General features: G+C 45.2%; 1 protein-coding gene across 1 annotated transcript in view; it reads left to right on the top strand.

Annotated features, from left to right (window-relative positions):
* CLSTN2 (calsyntenin 2) overlaps positions 1–21,637 on the top strand; it is a 648,539-nt gene that overhangs the window by 498,349 nt on the left and 128,553 nt on the right. The window contains exon 5 of the mRNA XM_017523717.1: positions 1,056–1,205. Within this exon, the coding sequence (XP_017379206.1) occupies positions 1,056–1,205 (150 nt within the window). The remainder of the gene's footprint in view (positions 1–1,055; positions 1,206–21,637) is intronic.

Below are 21,637 nucleotides of genomic sequence, written 5' to 3' on the forward strand. Positions count from 1 at the left end.
GACGTGCACCACCACGTCTCGCTAATTTTTGAGAGATGGGGTTTTACCATGTTGGCCAGGCTGGTCTCAAACCCCTGCCCTCAAGCCATTAGCCTACCTCAGCTTTCCAAAGTGCTGGGATTGCAGATGGGAGCCACTGCACCTGGCCTATTTTGTTGATTTGTTTATTAATTTTAATTTTTAAAGTTTCTGATAAAAGATGATAACATTTGAATTCTAATTTGCTGTCAACTCTGCTGCCAAAAAAAAAAGTAGGAATAAAATCATTCTCAGCAAAATACTTTAATCGCTTATAATTAGAAGCTTAAAAGTATTAAATGCACTTTAGGTCTTAATTAGTTCTTTGAAACTAAAACTGTATTTCAGAAAAAATAATTAAAATTTTGCTCATTAATTACCAAATATTTATTTCAGAATCATAATATCAAACCTACAGGAACACATAAATGAATCAGAAAAAAATTACTTGGTCTCTTTTAGAAAAGAAAAGTATCTTCTTCAGGGCAAGAAGTCTGTTATTCTGTGTAGCTTTCAGAAGGGAGATCACGTGTTTTCTTATTGATTTTACTTCCTATTTGGTAGCAAACTCATGTGAGATGAGGCAGTGAGCATTCCTGGCGACAAGCCCAGATGTTAAAAAAAACATGTCAGGACATTTTCTGAATTCCATCTTTTTTCCAAAGATATCCTTGCAGATGAGTGGTCTTTGCCCTACACCAGGGACACAATCACATGGCTGTACTTTAAGAGGAAGTTTTCTGGCAACCCATTACTTGTAAACACAAGCCAGTTGGATTGCAGGTGTGTGCTCGAAATTCCCTGGCAGTCCTATTGCACCGCTAGGTGGCTTCAGCCAGTGGTTCCCAGAAACTTGCCACCAGAACATAAGTAGGCTACAAGTGGAGTCATGCTCCTGTTTGCCCTTGTTTTTACAAACAGATATGGAAAAGGGTCACTTTCTTTTTGTGAAAGTGGGTGGAGTGGAGAAGGAATTTGGGAGAAGGACACTGTGGTTAGATTGACCTGAAATGATTGTAAACATCCCTGTTCCTCAGGCAACATCAGGAATACTGAGAAGCTGAGCTATGACAAACAACACCAGTATGAGATCCTGGTGACCGCCTATGACTGTGGACAGAAGCCCGCCGCTCAGGACACCCTGGTGCAGGTGGACGTGAAGCCAGTTTGCAAGCCCGGCTGGCAAGGTAGGCCTCTTTTATCAGTCCTGTGTGAAGGCAGCATGGTCTGGTGTACAGAAGGTGCCGTACATGTCCTCAAATCATCACAACACATAATTTATATATATATTTTTATTGCACTTTAGGTTCTGGGGTACATGTACAAAACATGCAGGATTGTTGCATAGGTACATACATAGCAATGTGGTTTGCTGCCTCCATCCCCCCATCACCTATATCTGGCATTTCTCCCCAAGTTATCCCTCCCCAACCTCCCCACCCACCTCTGTCTCTCCCTTAGCACCCCCCAACAGAGCCCAGTGTGCGATGCTCCCCTCCCTGTGTCCATGTGTTCTCACTGTTCATCACCCACCTATGAGTGAGAACATGCGGTGTTTGTTTTTCTGTTCTTGCGTCAGTTTGCTGAGAATGATGGTTTCCAGGTTTATCCATGTCCCTACAAAGGAAACAAACTCATCGTTTCTTATGGCTGCATAGTATTCCATGGTGTATATGTGCCACATTTTTCTTGTCCAGTCTATCATCGATGGGCATTTGGGTTGGTTCCAGGTCTTTGCTATTGTAAACAGTGCCGCAATGAACATACATGTCCAACACATAACTTTTTTAAGTACACTCACTTTGCTGTGAGAAATAAAGTGGCTTGCTTATTCTCACACTCTTAGGTGATATATTATCCCCATTTTTCAGCTGAGAATGTCAGAGACATCCCCTCTAACCTCATGTGCCCAGTTTGTCCAGTGCTCCCTTTTTTCAAATCTCATGACATCTTCGATCGATAGTAATGATCTCACAGCATGTGGGATAAATTGCCAGCAAGCCTGTTCACTGTACCCTGGGGTGCTGGGTCTAGCTGATGCATTTCAAGTTTTGCATCACTGATGAACACCTGGGGAAAGTCATCATGTTCTTTGTGCTCACACAGAGTGCACACAGGCAGAAGTGGGAGACCCAGAATCCAGCCTCTGGATTAGGGAGTATATGAAATGTTGACTTTGGGAATGAATAAGCAATGGCTTTGGATAGAGGTTGATTTTTGCGTCAGTTTAGATCTTTTGGAATGCAAAGAAAAGTAAATGCTTAGGTCACCCTTAGTTAGGAGGGTTTACCACTGAACTGAGAGCAAGTATGGAAGGTGAGGACAGCTGCATTGATGGACCTTACAAAGAGTTGAGTGATTTGTGGAATAATAGTAGCTCTAGTGGAGATGCCAATAGATCTAGTGGCTGAGCAGGGATTCTAGAGTTATCTCTGCACCACTGTTTTGCTTGCCCGATGATTCCCTGTCTCTACTTCATGTTTGAAGATGCTGCAAGCAATTGCTTACTCATAACTCATAAAGTGCTTCATTTCTGTGTACTGCCTTCTCTTAGTGTGTCTTTAAGCTTCTGCCTCCCCATTATTTTCTCTTTCTTTCTCTCTCTCTCTGTCTGGTATCTTTAATTCTTAAATTCCCTAGGGAGTCTGTGTTAGTCACTCACATCCCTGTTGTGAAGACTGATGCCAGACCACCCTATAAATCCCTGGTCACTCTTTGAATGACTACCTTTTAGTCAGTTATTCTTTTCTAATTCAATTCATCAGGGTCAGATTGGCAGGACATCATGGTACAAAGTAAGGCTGTGTCTGAGAAACTACCTGGCATCAGGCCCCTCAGAAGGCAGTTCTCAAAGCACTCCTCCCTTGCACAACTTGATCTCCCTTAAACTTAAAACTGAAAAGATCGGAACGGGTAATTTAACCCGCCTCTGGAGAGAGCCAGAGTGGTTTGCCTTTGAACAAAGTAGAAAAGATGAAATGCTCAGTAGAAGAACCACAGGTAAGGCACGTGAGAGTTAAAGAACAAAGCAGAGTCATCTTTGTGTCAGTCTGCTTGGAATCAAGGAAGAGACACAGAAAGAAGGACAAGCCAGAGTGGGAAACTTTGTTTTCCCAACCTCAGGGAGCCTGAGCTCTGATTGGGCATAATTCACTGGACCCGAGGACCCTGCAGACAGAATTCTGCCTTGTTCACTGCTGAATTTCTCAAGCTTAGCACAGTGTCCAGTGTCAATTGTAGGTGCTCAAGAAATAGTCATTGAATGAATGAATGAATGAATGAACAAATTAATGAATAAATGAAAAGTTATCTGAGTAAAGAAGAGCTCACTTTGTTTTTAACTCAAGGCGATTAGCTCCAATGAAGGTGTGGCCTTTCAAAAGAAAACCTGGAAAAAATATATAAACTCTTTATGCATGGAATATGTTCACAATGGGAATTTAAGAGGGAAAAGCAAAGCACACAGTTGTGTTGGGAGAACAGTCCCAGTGCTTCTTTGACTTTGACAAATGAGGCACCTATAGATTTGTGATTACATTTTTATTCCTATATTTAAATGTAATTTCCTAACGGAATTTGTACTTATTAAATGTAAGCAAGGGAAAGCCTGGTCACAATGCTTAACTCTACGTGTGACGGATGTATAGAGCACCACGCGATAGTGCACACCGCTGTTTGCAGCTCCAGACAGTGAGCTGCTGTAGGGCAAAGCTGGTGCCCATTTGCTGTTTTGTCTCCAGTGCCCAGCACAGAACCAGACATGATGCAGGCACTTCGCAAGTGTTTAACAGTGCAGGAATGGTCAGCAAACCTTTGGTTACAGAAAAAAGGTATCTTTGTGGAACAAAGGAAAGAAGGAATAGGCAATTCCCTACATCCACTGATAGAGTCGGGCAAAGTGATTTAAACACGTGGAATAGGAGAATCAATTACTTCATGGTGGCTTCCCTGCCTTAGCTTCCAGCCTGTGGTGGCAGAAGCCGGCAATGGGGTCTTCATCCTTACACTTCTCCCTCCCGCTTACCCCTTGCGATTCCTTCCTTCCTAAAGTGAAATGACTTAGAACAGGTACAAGAATTCAAACTGCCAAACTGCGTTTGGCACCCAGAGCCGGAGTTTGGGATGTCCTCTCTCTCAGTGACTGCCCCAGTAGGCTTCCAGATGATAGACAGGCCCTCCAGGCTCTCTAATATGTATAGCAGGTCACAGTGCCTTCCTACATTCCTGTTCCAGCCCCTAGTCCTAGAGGGGAACGTCCTGTGCTCCTCCCAGCCGACTAATTCACTTCATTCCTCCACTTGGACAACCCTCAACTCTTACTCACTCATCCTGGGGCCTATTCTCTCTTATACGCCTGGTCAGGGCTGCAGCCTCTTAGCCGGAAGTACACCTTTCTCCAGGGACGAACTGACCACAGCTGGTCTGAGTTGTGTGTCTCTTGTCCTGCCCCTTCTCCCAGCTGTGTGGAGCAAACTGGAATGAACCACGTTTTACTGGCTTGCTTGCTACTTGCAGATGATTCAGACTGCCCCTTACTGTGAACGCGCATCAGGGGCCTTGGAGAAAAGGGTTGGCTTTTCTTGGAGCTGGTATAGGGTTGCACTTTGTAAATAGACAAGGAACACAGACAGGGGAGGACATTCAGGGGGCCAATGAAGAAACAAGGAGAGTAGTCTGGCTTGCATAAACAGCTGTGCCTGAAGAGATGTGGAAAGCAAGATTAGAGAGGCCTGTGGTATGGGAGGGTGGGTGGGTTGCTGAGGTTTTGAGGTCAGGGTGAGAAGCTGCAGTGAGCCCCAATTCCCTCAGATCCAGCTGAGAAGGGGCTGTGTGCATTTGCCAGACATAATTCTACTTTATTCCCTGGAAGAACAGAAGCCCCTCCCAAACTGACTTCTCACAAGCAACTGGAGTAACCAAGCAAATGCACTTTGGCAGTTTGAATTCTGGTACCTGTTCTAAACCATTTCCTTTCAAGCAGGAGGGGATTGCAGTACCGCGAATGCAATCCATTACACGCAAGAGCTCCTGCTTCCCCCAAGCACTCTCAATCAGCGTGTCACCCAGTCCTTACTGCAGCCAGCTTCTTCCAGGGAGCTTTCTCAGAGCAAGGGACCCTGCCCACAGCTGGAGCCTTTCCTTCTCAGGGCATCTCAGACCCCAGCTCTTTTGCCGCCTGCCTTTCAGACCTTGGCTAAAGCATTGTCTACCATGGCTATGGTTTTCTAATTCCTGTAATTTCTCTGTGGGTTGGTCTTCTCGAAAGGATATAGGCTTCCTTAGGGCAGAACCACACTTCTTGCAGCCCATGGCACTGAACTTTCCATCCATCACCTAAGCATGAACTAAAAGTGTGTTTGCTAGCATGACTTACCAATGGGCAGGGTGGGGCTTATTGAGGATTCAACTTGCAGCATAGGGAGGAAGGAAGGCTTTGCCTCCAGAAAACAAGCCCAGGATGCCAGGCACATACATCTTGCTCTTATGTGAGCTTTGTCTTCTCTGCTGTATTCTGAGGTTGCAATTCTGAATAGGTGATAATGGTCACCTCACTCTGTAGTGAGGTGGAACTTTGCTGAAGGGAATACTCCCATTCTCACTTGGCTAGAGAAGAGGATGGCTCAAAGCATAAGCCAGACCTGTGTGAGTGGAGGGGAGAACTACTTCTCTTTGTTTTGTCCCGAGCTTTGAGAACTCACAGTGTGCTTAGAGGAATCTCTAGCTTTCAGGGATGAAAACTTATATTAGGAACTAGGAAATTGATGCACCTGTAGCAGGTCACCTAAAGACCGGCTTGCATCCTGCCTGTCATGCCAAGTGTTTGAATTTGCAGCCTTTCTTTTTCATTTAATTTAATTTTAAGTTCCGGGATACATGTACAGGACACGCAGGTTTATTGCATAGGTAAATGTGTGCCGCGGTGGTTTGCTGCACCTATCATCACCTAGGTATTAAGCCCCACATGCATTAGCTGTTTATCCTGAAGCTCTCCCTCCTCTCTACCACCTGACAGGCCCCAGTGTGTATTGTTCCCCTCCCAGTCTCCATGTTCTCACTGTTCAGCTTCCACTTATAAGTGAGAACATACTGTGTTTGGTTTTCTGTTCCTGTATTAGTTTGCAGAGGATAATAGCTTCCAGCTCCATCCAGGTCCCTGCAAAGGACATGATCTTGTTCCTTTTTTTGAGTGCATAGTATTCCATGGTGTATATATATATATATATATATATATATATATATATGAACTACATTTTCTTTAAGGGATTAGGTTATAACATATGAATTTGGAGAGGACACAAACATTTCGCTCTATAACACTGACTGTCTGTCTTAAGAGAGTAAGAAAGAAATGACCTAAAAAAGCTATCTTTGAAGGCTTTAAGGGCAAGGGCTTAGCAGAGTAGTTAGGATGGGAAGGAGAGGCTTTAAATGCTGTCCTCATAGTAAGGACCTGTGGTTACCTAAACAGTTCACAGGATGTTATATGGGGCCTAGCAAGAAAGAATGAGTAAGGAGTCATCTGTGGAACCAGACATCCTGTTTGAGTTCTAAGAGTATTATTTTTACTTTCACTATGTATTGTTTTATAGCCTATTTTCCACCTTTAGCAGATGAGCTATTGTCTACAAAGCATCATTTAAAGAAGGAACAGGGCTAGGCGTGGTGGCTCACACCTGTAGTCCCAGCACTTTGGGAGGCCAAGGCAGGTAGATCACTTGAGGCCATGAGTTTGAAACCAGCCTGGCCAACATTGTGAAGCCCCGTCTCTACTAAAATACAAAAAACTAACTGGGCATGGTGGTGCCTGCCTGCAATCCCAGCTACTTGAGATGCTGAGGCAGGAGAATCCCTTGAACCTGGGAGGTGGAGGTTGCGGTGAGCTGGCATTGCACCACTGCACTCCAGCCTGGGTAACAGAGTGAGATACTGTCTCAAAAAATACATATAAGTAAATTAAAAAATGAAGAGGGAAGATGCTTGAGAAATAGTAGCTAGACTTAGTGGACTCTGGTAGATATATTGGATAAGAAAGAGAAGGCTAGGTCTGCCTGTCCCTTTTGGCACATGGGCCCCCAGATGGATTATGGTGCTAGGCCGTGAGGTGGCGACATGGAAGGAGAAGGAGTTACGTGCAGCAGCTAAAGACTTAATTTTAGTTAAAAGATCAATGTGAGGTGCCAGAGACATCTAGTGTGCAGTCGGATTGTCACATCTGATGCTTAGGAGAAAGGTATGTGCTAGAGATGAAGACTTGAGTCTCCTGGATATATGTGCTTGATAGTGGAGGACTTGAGTATAGATCTGGTTACACAGAGTAAGACCAGAGGACTTGAGTGTAGACCTCGTTACACAGAGTGAGAGCGGAGGACTTGAGTATAGACCTCGTTACACAGAGTAAGAGTGGAGGACTTGAGTATAGACCTCGTTACACAGAGTAAGAGCGGAGGACTTGAGTATAGACCTCGTTACACAGAGTAAGAGCGGAGGACTTGAGTATAGATCTGGTTACACAGAGTAAGAGTGAAGGACTTGAGTATAGATCTCATTACACAGAGTAAGAAGAGAGCTACAAGATACTCCCAGAGATAGAGAATCCTTTAAATGGCTCCTAGATAGCCTCAAGTTGAGTGTTTCTAAGCTTTCTCTATTTTCTTTTAATTTTTTTTATTTTCATAGGTTTTGGGGGAATGGGTGGTACTGATGTGAGTAAGTTCTTTAGTGGTAGTTTGTGAGATTTTGGTGCACCCATCACCCGATCATTATACACTGAACCCAACTCAGTCTTCTGTTTCCCTCTTGCTGACAGAAGGAAATTACCCAAGCCAGGGCCTGTGTGTGCTGTGATGACCTGGAGAGGGATCTATGTCCCTTTGTGGGCCAGAGCTCTGCAGGGGATGTGGTGCCCTTGGAGGCTGTCAGGGTGAGGGTGGCAGTCACAGCAGTGGGCCCTACTGGAGGTTGAGCTGAGCCACATGAGCCTGCTGAACTCTCCTTACAGGAGCCCTGGCCTGTCCTTTAGGGGACTGTTTGTAATTCAGTTGCTAGTTTGAGGTTTGTGTTTGTTGGGTTGGTTTTCCTTTTATTTTATGTTATGCCGTTTGGAGAAGCGCATCCCTTGTTTACGCTTTCCTTTATTGTTCTTTTTAATCCCTCGGCCCATCCTTTTCTATGTTTCAAGCCGAAAAGATTGTCTTCCACAACACTTACTTGATGCATTTTCCCTTTTATTGTTGCAAGTCAGATTTTCTATTCATTATTTGTTCCTGTAAAATCAACCCAAAGTTCAGTATTTCACTATCCCTTTATGCAAAATTATTTCCCTGTGAAGAGAGCCACTAGAGACTTTCCTCTTGGGCTTTCACTATTTTCCCCCAGATATGTTACTGACCAGACATCCAGCTTTTCTGGGTCTGAGGCTCCCCAGACTGAAGAATCAGCTCACCAGCCCCCAAGGAGCCCATCTTTGTCTGCCTGCCTAATCCCTGAGTGTGATCCCATGGCAGCTAATTACACCTTGCTCAGCAGCAATTCATACATCACCAGTTGGGAGAGTTTCTCCCACATGCCCTGTCCCTTTTACCTTCCCAATAAGATGTCCTGATTTAAAAGAAAAAGAGAGATGCAGCCACATAATTGAGCTATTTCCTCTCTGTTGTTTGGGTTTTGAATAATTCTCCAGGTGCATCAAAGTGTCTGCAGCGATTCTTCTACCATCCCACAAACAGGTCCTTCATTAGCAAGGAAGCGTGGTATCTTTTGGAAAAGGGCTTCTCAAACTCAAAGATGCGCATGAGTCAGTGGGTGGGGCAGGGTGTCTGGGTAAAATGCACATCCTGATTTAATAAGTCTGGGGTAAGCCGGGCGCTTTGGCTCATGCCTATAATCCCAGCACTTTGGGAGGCCAAGGCGGGTGGACCACGAGGTCAAGAGATCGAGACCATCCTGATCAACATGGTGAAACCCTGCCTCTACTAAAAATACAAAAATTAGCTGGGCATGGTGGCGCACCCCTGTAGTCCCAGCAACTCGGGAGGCTGAGGCAGGAGAATTGCTTGAACTCAGGAGGCGGAGGTTGCGGTGAGCTGAGATTGTGCCATTGCACTCCAGCCTGGGTAACAAGAGCAAAACTCCATCTCAAAAAAAAGAAAAACAAATAAGTCTGGGGTAGTAGATCTGGCTGCTTTCATCAACTTCACTTTGACTAAGAATATGCAGAAAATATGTACCAGACACCTTGAGTGTGTCTAACACTTTTGTGTTGAAAATACAGCAGCAGAGAGACAGCATCTAATCAGCATTAGATTAGTTGCTGCTAATTGGTATTAGTTATTTGCTGTTAGTTATTGGCATTGTGAGAGACACTGAAATTGAATGCATATTACATGGTGGGAAATAATATTTTTGGAGTGCATTAGTTAACACTTTAGTGCAGGCCTACTGTGTACTAAAGGCTGAGGATATGGGTAGGGTCTGCCAGGACTCCTAGTGCAGGAGGAGATGATGGCAATGCTGAAGACAAAAGCTGCACTGGAGGGACTGTTGGAAGACAAAGGGGACATGTAACCTTACACCAGGCAAGAGCCCTGGGGAGATGTTCCTGAAGCAAATCCAGAAAAATACTGGGCTTTAGCACAGAGAGGAGGGGACATTCCAGACTAGAAAACAGGTGTTGGGTGGGCAGGAGCACAGGATGGTTGCGGCAGGGAGAGAATACTGGACTGGCCAACCGAGGACCAGGCCATGGAGGGAGGGCCTCCTCCTGCAGCATCCTGAGGGCAGGGGAACCCCAGAGACCTTCCTGGCTCCGTGTGGTTATGAATATCTTAGGGAAGAAGGACTCCTCAGCAAACCATATAGATGATGACTGGAATGCAGAGACTCAGGAGAGGGAGACCAGCAGAAAAGAATGATTATTTTTGAATGCACTTTCAAGTGGAGCACTTCCCAAAAAGTATCTAAAAGTCATATATTTATTCCAAAATCCAGTTAAAGTGAGCATCTAGGTTAGATTTATAGGCAAATCTCATGAGATCCCATAGGCAAAGGAACAAAGGTGGCAGTCAGGCGTGTCTGGGGCTGAAGAGGCCCTCACCATGTCCCTGTTCCCTCTGCAGCTATCACCAGCTGCCACCCTCCCAAGGAGAAGAACACCCAAGCTCCAGGGGTCAACTGGTCACCTTGCCCCTTCTGAAAGTCAGATGGGTTATTAATCAAATAAACTGAAATTTCTGGCTTACATTTTACTACATGAAAGGCACAGATTTCAAATCAGAGGGTGATCATCCCAAGAAGGTACCCAGATTTGCTTAGGAAAGTGGGCTCAGGGGATTGCCAAAAAGACAGAGTCAAGGAAGATTCTTGCCCTTAGTTCTCTCTTTTGCTGTCGTGCCAGGGTATCTAAGGTTCCACCATTGCAATCCCAGTCTTTTATTTTAATAGACAATCCCCCCTGAAAATGAAAATACTTCCTGCAGGGATCATGTGTTGAGCCAGGAGTCAGCAAAGTGTGGCCTACAGGCCAAGTCTGGTTGACTGTCTGTTTTTGTACAACTGTGAACCAAGAGATGGAGTTTACATTTTAAGTGGTTGAAAAAAGAAAAAAGATATTTCATAGAACATGAAAATTACATTAAATTTTATTCTTAATGCACATAGGTGAAGATTTACTGGAACACAGCCAAGCTCCATAGTTAGCATAGTGCCTGTGACTACCCTGTAACAGCAGAGCCGAGTCATTTCAACAGAGATTATGTGGCCCTCAAGGCCTAAAAATTTACGATTCCCTTTTTTGCAGAAAAGCTTTTCTGACTCCTGCATGAAGCTCTTGTCGTCCTTTGATGCCTTAGCAGGGAGTGGTTGATTAGATGCATAGCAAAGCCTTGAAAGAATAAGATATCAGATGGACATATTTAGACAGAGGCAAAGAAGTATAAAAGTCCAAAGCAAAGTTCACTACATGAAGGGCAGGAACGTTCTGTGGAGATAAGCAATTGTAGCCCATTTATTAGATAAGGAGAACTTACAGAGACTGACTTCCTAAAATCTCACAGCAGTAAATGGTGAACATGTAATTCAAATTCATATCAGCCTATTCCAAAGGGCATCTTACTGTGAAAGAGGATCGAAAAAGGGGATGGAGAATTTCCAAAGGGGATGCTAAGAGCTTTGCCAAAGGGTATCTCAGAAAACAGTCAGAAAGGAAACACAGCCTGTATGTCCTCAAGCAATGTATTCAACTTTTCTGTTACCTTATCTGTAAGATGGTGATGAGACTTACCTGGAAAAGGTAGCTGGAGTTCAGTGGATCAATGTGCACACAGCACCTAAGAGGCACCACAATTCTCCTTTTCTTGATTGAACCAGGTCTAGGGAACCATTGCCTTGAAATTCCATCTCATTCAAAAATAAACCCAGGCCTGAAGACCGTCCATCTTTCAGATATTATTTGCCTGAAACTAAAGTTGCCTCTGGTTATTTCATGGGCCAGAGAAGAACAAAGTGGCCCTGAGACTTGGGTGTCAAGCTTCAACCCAAAGATGCCAGACCCCAGTGTGACTCCTTACACCAGGGCAGGAAGACTCTGCTGTTTCCTTAAAGAGGATTCAGCATGAAAAATTACCCACATACCCTTCCATTCAGTAGGACAGCACTGGCTTTTTGAGCTTCATACCAGAGGGCTCAACTTCTCCACCCTCACAGTCTGTTTCCTATCTTCTTGAATTTCTCCTCTTTATTAATAACCTCTCTTCTCCCTGTCCCCATTTTTAACTTGCCTCTCCTTCCCCTTCATTTCATCTACATTCTTCCTCTGGTTCCTTTTGCTCTTTTTCCCTTTTCTAAGCATATTCCCTGAACCCCACATAGGGGTAGATGATGGAGGAATGGGGTCAGGTGCAAACCAGTGGAGACGGAGCTAGCATGGAGTAAGAAGGGCTGAACCCAATGCTTAGCTCGGTCATAATCTAGCCACGGGCTTTGCTGACGCTATTTCTCTGGCTGAGCTTTGGTTTCCTAACTGTAAATTAAGAATCATAATCCTTGGCCAAGCTATTTTGTAAGATTGTTAAGACCGAAAGAGATTCTAGTGTAGAAGTGCTTTACAAAATTTAAATCCCTATGTAAATGAACGCTATGATTAAATTGGGAAAAGAGACATCGTCTTGCAAATGAACACACACACACACACACACACACACACACACACACAGGCACACACATTTAAATCCACAGAATTGAGTAAGGCTGTGTGGCTTAAGCATCATGTCCTGGATTTTTGTACTTAAGATTGGGACCAGCCGGGCGTGGTGGTTCACACCTGTAATCCCAGGACTTTGGGAGGCGAAGGTGGGCGGATCACAAGGTCAGGAGTTTGAGACCAGCCTGACCAACATGGTGAAACCCTGTCTCTACTAAAAATACAAAAATTAGCCAGGTGTGGTGGTGCACACCTATAATCCCAGCTACTCAGGAGGCTGAGGCAGGAGAATCACTCGAACCTGGGAGGTAGAGGTTGCAGTGAGCCGAGATTGTGCCACTGCACTCCAGCCTGGGTGACAGAGTGAAACTTGGTCTCATTAAAAAAAAAAAGGGCCGGGCGCAGTGGCTCACACCTGTAATCCCAGCACTTTGGGAGGCCAAGGCGGGCGGATCATGAGGTCAAGAGATCGAGACCATCCTGGTCAACATGGTGAAACCCCGTCTCTACTAAAAATACAAAAAATGAGCTAGGCATGGTGGCATGTGCCTGTAATCCCAGCTACTCAGGAGGCTGAGGCAGGAGAATTGCCTGAACCCAGGAGGCGGAGGTTGCGGTGAGCCGAGATTGCGCCATTGCACTCCAGCCTGGGTAACAAGAGCGAAACTCCGTCTCGGGAAAAAAAAAAAAAAAAAAAAACTTTGGGATGACAGGGAGATCATGGGTTGGGGTAGCAAGTGTACAGCCCTGGGCGTCCAGGAATACAGATTGCAGTCCCAGCCAGGCCCTACATAACTCACTCTGCAGCCTTGGGAAAGTCACTGCTGTTCAGCTTTGGCTTCTCTAAATGTAAGCACCTTTTTTGTGAGGACCAGATGAAAGGCAGACAGTGGAGAGCCCTGCACAGAACCACACAAGGTGGGGCTCAGAGAACGGCAGCAATTTTTTATTCCCTTTATCTCAATTTTAAAAATCACAATGGAGTATTTTTTCCTCAAATAATTGGAAAAACCATGATTGAGGCCTGAATTCCACTGACTGCAGCAGTGTGTCTCCAGGGCAGATGCTCCGGGGTTTGCAGCTGCTCAGGGGATGGCTCAGATCTGCCCGACAAGCAGCCGAGCTCCTGGCAGAGGGCCTCACTGGGGCACTACTCCATAAATAACGACCTGTTTTGACGTCACTGACATAGCCGGTCACTAAGGTGCAACAAATGGCTCTGGACAGGATGCTGACTCACCTACTCAGTGGTATCTTAATGTGCTTAAAGAGCTGCTAGGTGGCTGAGCGCAGTGGCTCACACCTGTAATCACAGCACTTTGGGAGGCAGAGGCGGGTGGATCGCCTTGAGGTCAGCAGTTCGAGACTAGCCTGACTAACATAGTGAAACCCCATCTCTACTAAAAATACAAAAAATTATCCAGGCTTAGTAGCGGGCACCTGTAATCCCAGTTACTTGGGAGGCTGAGGCAGGAGAAGCACTTGAACCCAGGAGGCGGAGGTTGCAATGAGCCGAGATTGCACCATTGCACTCCAGCCTGGGCAATGAGAGCGAGACTCCGTCTCAAAAAAAAAAAAAGCTGCTAGTTAAAAGTACCCATGCTTAAGCCTGCTTTGACCTGACTCCCCTGTGGCTAAGCCTGGAGGGAAATGAGACTTGGAGGTGTTCTAGGTCCAATAATCTCAGCCCTGAGGGGAAGAGAGGGGCAGACATCACTCATCCCAAACATGACTCAATCATAATAATAGTAATAATCACAACCACCGACTGAGCACTTACTCTTTGCCAAGCCTTTTCTAAGGGCATTCATTTATTCTTTACTGCACCCTGAAAACTGTTATTTTCCCATTTTACAGATGAGAACACTGAGGTTAATACACTCACTACACAGCTAGTAATATTGAGGACAGCTTCATCTGTCTGCAGACATAGAGATCCTCCCCCAATTTCCTACAATGCATCTCAAAGGAAAGAACACTGCCATCTTTTGAGGCCACTGGAGGAAAGCTATTTTTGAGGAAAGTTGTGAAATTAGAACTCTTCCCCCATGGTAAAAAGAAAATGTGTCATTGCCTAGTAAGGCAGCCTTGAGAGAGGACCATGGCTTGTGGATGATGGAGGTGGGGGGTATCACTCTTGTCACTCAGGCCCACCTCTAGGACCTGTCTTCATTCAGGATAACAAGGTCATTCATCACTCAACTTTAGATGACCTCTCAGGGACCACAAGGGGGAAAGCCTTGCCCAAGGTTATGCTGAGGCGGAACTGCAGCTAGAATCAGGTCTTCTGATTCAGAGCCCCACGCGCTACCTCGTCTCCCCATGGACCTGGGTCTGCCCCTGAGCTGCACAGCCGGCCTACTCCCTCTTCCACTGACAGTTCTTTGAAATTTCACAGTGGGCTAGAATGTCTCCCTACAGGGAGTCAGCAGAGGATAGAACTTCAGAGTGCTGGCTCTGAAGCCAGAAAGACCCAGGTTCAAATCCAGTTCCATTTGACTCAAGGACATTGGACAATTTAGTTAACCTCTCAGAACCCTCAGACGTGGCATCTACAAAATGAGGTTAATAGCAGTACCTGTCTCAGAGGGTTGTCACAAGGTAGAACTGTCCCTGGCATGTAGGAATGCCTAAATTAATACTAGCAATGAGGAACGTGAAGGCAGAGGAGAGTAAGCAGAAGTGACTGAAGTGCTTCTGGGAGTCTGGCCAAGCTCTCAGCACTATTTGCTGGCTGTGGGACCTTAGGCAGGTCATTTGACATCTCAGCCTCAATTGTCTCATTGCTGATCCCTCCTGCTGATCCCTGCTTCGGATGGATGCTGTGCAGGTTGATAACATGTGTAAGAGGCCCACAAAGTGTCTGTTGAGTGGTGGCCTCCTTCCTGTTCTCTGCATGACTCAGTGAAGGGCAGCCCCAGCCAGCCTGGGTACCTGTGCTACCATCTGCACACAAACCATACTTGGATTCTCGTAATGAGTGCGACCACAGAAAGTGCTCCTCCTCTTCCTGTCACAGTTGTCCTCCTCTCTAAAGTGGCAGAACAGTACCCCCTTCTCTCCATGTCTGCCTCCCAGGGATCTTAGTGGAGGGAAGAATTGGATGGAGAACCAAGAGCTGGCCGACGTCGGCCTCAGGAGCTCTGAATTCACCCTGTTAAGCATGGTGTGACCCATGAAGTACCAGCTCGGGGGCTTGGAGCATTGACCCTACCCTAACCAAGCAAAGGGATAGTTCGGTCCTGGCCCAATCTTTCAAAGCTTCTGCTCAACTCAAGAAACTTCCCCCAGGGCCAGTTTGACACCTGGCCAGTACCTGAGAACCATGAGCTGGAGTAGTGATGAGGTGAGGGCAGTTCATTCTAATACAGGGCAGTCAGGGCACTGTCAGGCAAAGCCCAGGGGCTATGAGAGCAGAGGTAAGGGGTACCTGGCCAGGTACAGTGACCAGGCTTGAGAAAGCTTCCCCGAGAAGGTAGCACCTAGGCTGAGATCTGAAGGATGAATACATTAGCCAGGTGCCTAAGTGGGTGGGGAAGTGGGCAGTGATGGGAAGGAGCAGGGAATAGCATCTGCAGGAGAGCTTGCTGCTTAACTGCTGCACCTCCGGGGCATTTGCGTCCACTGTTCTACTCCATGTCTCTGGCTGTATGACTGACAGGAGACAGACACTTGGGTTGCAGAGAAAGGATTTGGAGAAAGGTACGTGACGGGGTAGATGGACTAGTGTGCTTCTCTCCCCGTTTGTTTTCTTTTTCTTTTTTTTTATCTTGAATATATTTTTTGTATTTAAAAAAATTGTAATTATTTTTAACACTTCTCTGGGTACATAGTAGGTGTATATATTTATGGGGTTCATGAGATGTTTTGATATGGGCATGCAAACTGAAATGAGCACATCATGGAGAATGGAGTATCCATCCCTCATAAGTATTTACCCTTTGAGTTTCAGCCAGCCAAATTACATTCTTTAAGTTATTTTAAAATAGACGATTAAGTTATTATTGACTATAGTCACCTTCTTGTATTGTCAGATAGTAGGTCTTCCTCATTCTATCTTTATATCCGTTAACCATCCCCACCTACCCCTACTGACCCCCTGCCACCCTTCCCAGCCTTTAGTAACCATCCTTCTTCTCTCATGTTCATGAGTTCAATTGATTTGATTTTTAGATCTCACAAATAAGTGAGAATACACAGTGTTTGTCTTTCTGTGCCTGGCTTATTTCACTTAATGATCTCCACTTCCATCCATGCTGTTGCAAATAACTAGATCTCATTCTCTTTTAAGGCGGAATAGTACTCCATTGTGTGTATGTACCACATTTGCTGCATCCATTCACCTGTTAATGGACACTTAGGTGACTTCCAAATCTTAGTTATTGTAGACAGTGCTGCAACAAGCATAGGCGTGCAGATATCTCTTCAATACACTGATTTCCTTTCTTTGGGCTATATACCTAGCAGTGGGATTGCCAGATTATGTGGTAGCTGATTTTTCAGTTTGTTGAGGAATCTCCAAAATGTTCTCCATAGTAGCTGTATTAATTTACATTCCTAACAACAGTGTGCAAGGGTTCACTTTCCTCCACATCCTCGCCAGCATTTGTTATTGCCTGTCTTTTGGATATGGGCCATTTTAACTAAGGTGACATGATAGCTCATTGCAGTTTTGATTTGCATTTCTCTGATGATCAGTGGATATTGAGCACCTTTTCACGTGCCTGTTTGCCATTTGTAGGTCTTCTTTTGAGAAATGTCTATTCAAATGTTTTTCCCATTTTTTGATCAAGTTACTAGAATTTTTCCTGGAGAGTTGTTTGAGAGCCTTGTGTATTCTGGTTATTAATCCCTTGTCAGAGGGCTAGCTCGCTAATGTCTTCTCCCATTCTGTGGGTTGTCTCTTCACTTTGGTGATTGTTTCCTTTGCTGTGCACAGGCTTTTTAACTTGATGTGATCCCATTTGTCCATGTTCGCTTTGGTTACCTGTGCTCGTAGGGTGTTGCACAATAAATCTTTGCCCACACTAATCAGTATCCTGCAGATTCTCCCCAATGTTTTCTTGTAGCTCTTTTCATAGTTTGAGGTCTTATATTTAAGTCTTTAATTCATTTTGATTTGGTTTTTGTATATGGTAAGAGATGGGGCCTAGTTTTTTTCTTCTGCAAAAGCATATCCAGTTTTCCCAGCACCAGTTAATGAAGAGGCTGTCTTTTCCACAGTGTGTAGTTTTGAAATGTTTGTCAGAAGTAAGTTCACTGCAGATGTGTTCCTGTTGGTTTTTATGAGAGATGTGGTAAGGCTTCCAATGCAGACCATGAAGTATGTAAACCAAACTGTGTAGAGAGATTCTGTGAGGCAGTGGACATAATAACCAGAGTTTGCCTGGCAAAGGGGCAAGGTAGGCCTCCTGGGGGAGAGCCCCTTCTCCCCACCTTCCATGGAGCCCAGCGAGTCAGGGCCCCTGTAGCCTAGGTGTTCCCTGGTCAGATGAAGAGGGCAGGTCCTGGCCACATGAGCAGCAGGCATGGACAGAAGGGCCCCAGCAGGAGTGGAAGCCAGGGAGACCTGTGTGGCCAAAATGGAGAATCTGTCTGCAGCCTCTAAAAACTAATGCATTCTCAGGAGGACTCATTTCTGATGAGTTCTTGGTTGGCAGAGTTTGGTATTTAGAGTACAGTGTGACCTCACTTTCAGCCACAGTTTAAGACAAGTATTACTGTTTGGTTACTCTTGTTTTAGCAACCAAGCTCCACTTTAGCTCCACTGGTGGACAGTGCTGAGAAAGCTGTGTTCCCTCTGCATTCCCCAGTGCCGGTGTGTGTCTCTAGCCTGAGACTCTGCATCCCTGGTTGCAGCAGCTATCCTCACACAGGCTGAACCAGGCAGGCCAGGAGCAGAGCCCTTCTACCCGCTGGGAGGTTCGGTTAAGGACAGCCTCACACATGCTCAATCATCCACCCTTGGTGAGCTTCTAGGGAAATTCAGCTCTTTTCCCAGGCTCTAGATCCAGAAGAAAACATTATAATAACAGTATATGATCCTCATCGCAGACTCCAAGGCTTTTGTTCCTCGGGCTCTCAGCCTCCTTGGGTTTTTAACATCCTCACCACCAAATGCCAGCAACAAAGCACTCTGTGTCCAACGCATGGGTGGGGCTCACAGGAGCCCTTTGCGACAGCAGAAAGAGGCTGGCTGGCTGGCTGCCCAGGTGGGCACCTCTAGGCAAGGAAGACGGATGTATCTCAGGCAAGATTGATGAGCTCTGCATTCTGTTAAGAGAACTTGAGGTAGTAAGTGGCAATTGGGCCACCATGATGTTTTTAATGTAATTTTTAAAAATTATGTTTTTATGCTCATTTGAAAATGACCTTAAAAAGAATAAACTCTAAAAATTTCCCATAGTTCAGTGAATGCAGTATTGTCAGTATTATACTGCTTTCTCCCTTTAATGCAGTCACGTTAACTTTATGTTCTTTTCCCACTTTACGTCATATTTACTCCCCCCCAACATAAAAGCTCACTGACCCCTTCAGTGGCTGCATAACGTCCCCTCCTAGAGGTGTATCCAAATGTGCTTGACCGTGGCCTTGCAATTAGATAGGGCCATGTGATCATCAGATGTCAACATGCTTTCATTTTTCTTTTTAATGCAATGGCAATTAGTCCAAAAGTCTTTGAATTTTGACTACCTTTCTCAGGAGTCTACTTACTGGGTCAAAGTCTGTGGTCGTTTTGAAAACCGAGGTACATTTTGCCAAGCATCTTTCTAACCATTTGTGACGGCGTACACTCCTAGCCCTGTCAGGGAGCCACCTCTCCCACATGTGGAATCAAGGGTCTCAGTGTATTCGATGGACTCTGGAGATTTATACTGTATTTCCTGCAGAAGTGAGAACCTGATTTCAGCTTGAGACTCTTGTTCAGTGGAATGGGAAATCCTGTACTCTAGTACCACCTACGATACTGGTCCTTTCATTAAAAAATAAATAAATAAATAAGCTTTGAAACTGTGCAACTGATGGCCTAAAAAGAGATTTACATAACTAGAATAAGAAAAAGTTTACATAAGCCGTCTTTTCAAAAAGATTGAAATATATGTACATGAAAAACTATACCCTTCAATTGTGAAAATTTTTCAAAGCCAAAAATGTAAAGATTCTTAAAGAACCACTTCTTCATCTTTATACCAATAATACATTTGTCAAGAGATGTTTTAAAAATTGCCTGGAAATGCTCATGTTTATTGTACATAAGAGAGAAGCGTTTCTGAACTTCCAAGTGAAAGGACCTGGTTGGCTGAGTTAATCGATCTTGGGAGGACTGTCTTTCAGAAGGGCTGCTTTGAAGTTCCTGGTTTTTGTCCCTTGCCAGCATCAGTTCTGCTGGGCGTGTTTCTGTTTGGGAGCTGAGAAGGGTGTGAGCTGAGGGTCTTTAGGGTTGAAGGGGCTGGGAGAAAGCTGCAGCTGAGCTTGGGTGGGTCCAGGCTTCTGAACACCACATGGTTCACTTCAGCTTTGAAGTGAATGTGTGTGCATGTGCATCTGCTGACCCATGGCCCCCAAAAGAGCCAGGTTAAAGGAAAGGAGGGCTTGGCATAGGCTCTCAAGAGGTGATGCCCGACACTAGCAAGATCAGAGACTTGCTGGGTAATGGAGACACTCACACTGGCATGAGGGAACCACCCAGAATAGGATGGTTTCCTCTCACAGCGTGGGGAAGGTGGAAGGCTGCCGGGAATGGGGTGTGGTGTCTCAGAGACCTGAGCTGGCCATCTCTCCGATGCAGTCTGCTCAGCAAGCTGTCTTTACACATTGTCCTTACCTAGTGGTACCAGTTCTCCTGGCTGGCAGTGAGAGGCCAGGGAGGAAGGCCTGATGTAAGCCTAGGCTTCAGCGAGGGGCTGCCTGCAGCTTCCCAGTCGCTGCCAGAATAAGGCCCTGAAGTCTGTGCCAATGTGCATGACTCAGGTCTGCCAGATAGATGTGAAGCTTTTCTCAGGTCACAGAGCCAATCATCACAGTGTTGATCTGGGGCCAAATTGTATCCCCTCTGTCATCAGGAAACTGGAAAGAATTTCATAAGCAAGACAAAATTTGACAACAGATTTCTAGTTCTTTCATTTGACATTTATTGAGAATGTCTAGGGGACTAAAAAGGTCGAAAATATATGGAACAATTGAAGCAGTTTTAAATGTAGTTTCAGCATCACACTCGCCCACAGACATTTCAATTCAGGTGGGTGGGGGGTGTGCATGCATACAATACACAGCACACACACGCAAACACGCACATGCACACACATGCAAACACATGCACATGCACACATGCACATGCACACACACATGCACATGCAAACACACACACATGCACGCACACACATGCACACACACATGCACATGCACACACACGCAAACACGCACATGCACACACATGCATACGCACACACACATGCACACACACGCAAACACGCACATGCACACACATGCACATACACACACATGCACACACATGCACATGCACACACACATGCAAACACACACATGCACATGCAAACACACATGCACATGCACACACATGCACATGCAAACACACACACACATGCACATGCACACACACACGCCATGTCTCAAATCCTTCCCATTTTAATGCCTAGCAGCCTATCCTTTGGCAACTGGTTGGAGCTAAGTAGATGACTGATAAGTAAGGAGTATCATTCTATGTGGGAATTGGAGTGTGCATGTCTATTTGTCTGGGTGTGTATGTGTGTTCTGATTTTCATACCTCTGCTCACTCATTTCATTGATATTTGTTGGGCACCTTTTATGTCCCAGGCATTAAACAGTGATGTACAAGTCATGCTCCTGAGTGGGAACGGGACATAAAGGAATAAGTAAATTCTCAGGGAGAGTAGGGGCTGGGGTAGAGATTAGGGGAACCCATCAAGGTGAGGTCAGTACCAATAAGGCTTCCTTTACAAAGTCACCTGTGAGGTGAGACCTGGATAAAGAGAAGGACCAGCGCTAGGAAGGTCAGGGACCGAGTACCCAGGCAGGGGAGCAGCAACAGCCACAGCCTTGAGGCTTCACTGAGGATATGGCACAGAAATATATATCCTTCCCTGCTTTCCTGTAGAAGTTAATTATAGCTTCTTAATAGGAATTAAAAGGTAATAAAATGTTCTTGTGAAAATAAAATACAGTAAATGGAAAAGGGTCAGTAATAAAGGAAAAGGGGATTCCTATATTTGTAATTGAGTTCAGAGAATTCATCTTTTGTTTCTTTTTAAATGGTACCTGTGTATAATTGTTTTTAATTGGAAAAGAAAAAGCCACATAACTTAATGCTCAAAAATGTATGCGCCAATTATGTGTCAGATACAGGGCTAAGTGGTTTGCATTTATTATCTCATCTAAACCCTA

The sequence above is a fragment of the Cebus imitator genome, unplaced genomic scaffold, assembly GCF_001604975.1.
Source record: "Cebus imitator isolate Cc_AM_T3 unplaced genomic scaffold, Cebus_imitator-1.0 Scaffold30, whole genome shotgun sequence".
NCBI classification, from domain to species: domain Eukaryota; kingdom Metazoa; phylum Chordata; class Mammalia; order Primates; family Cebidae; genus Cebus; species Cebus imitator.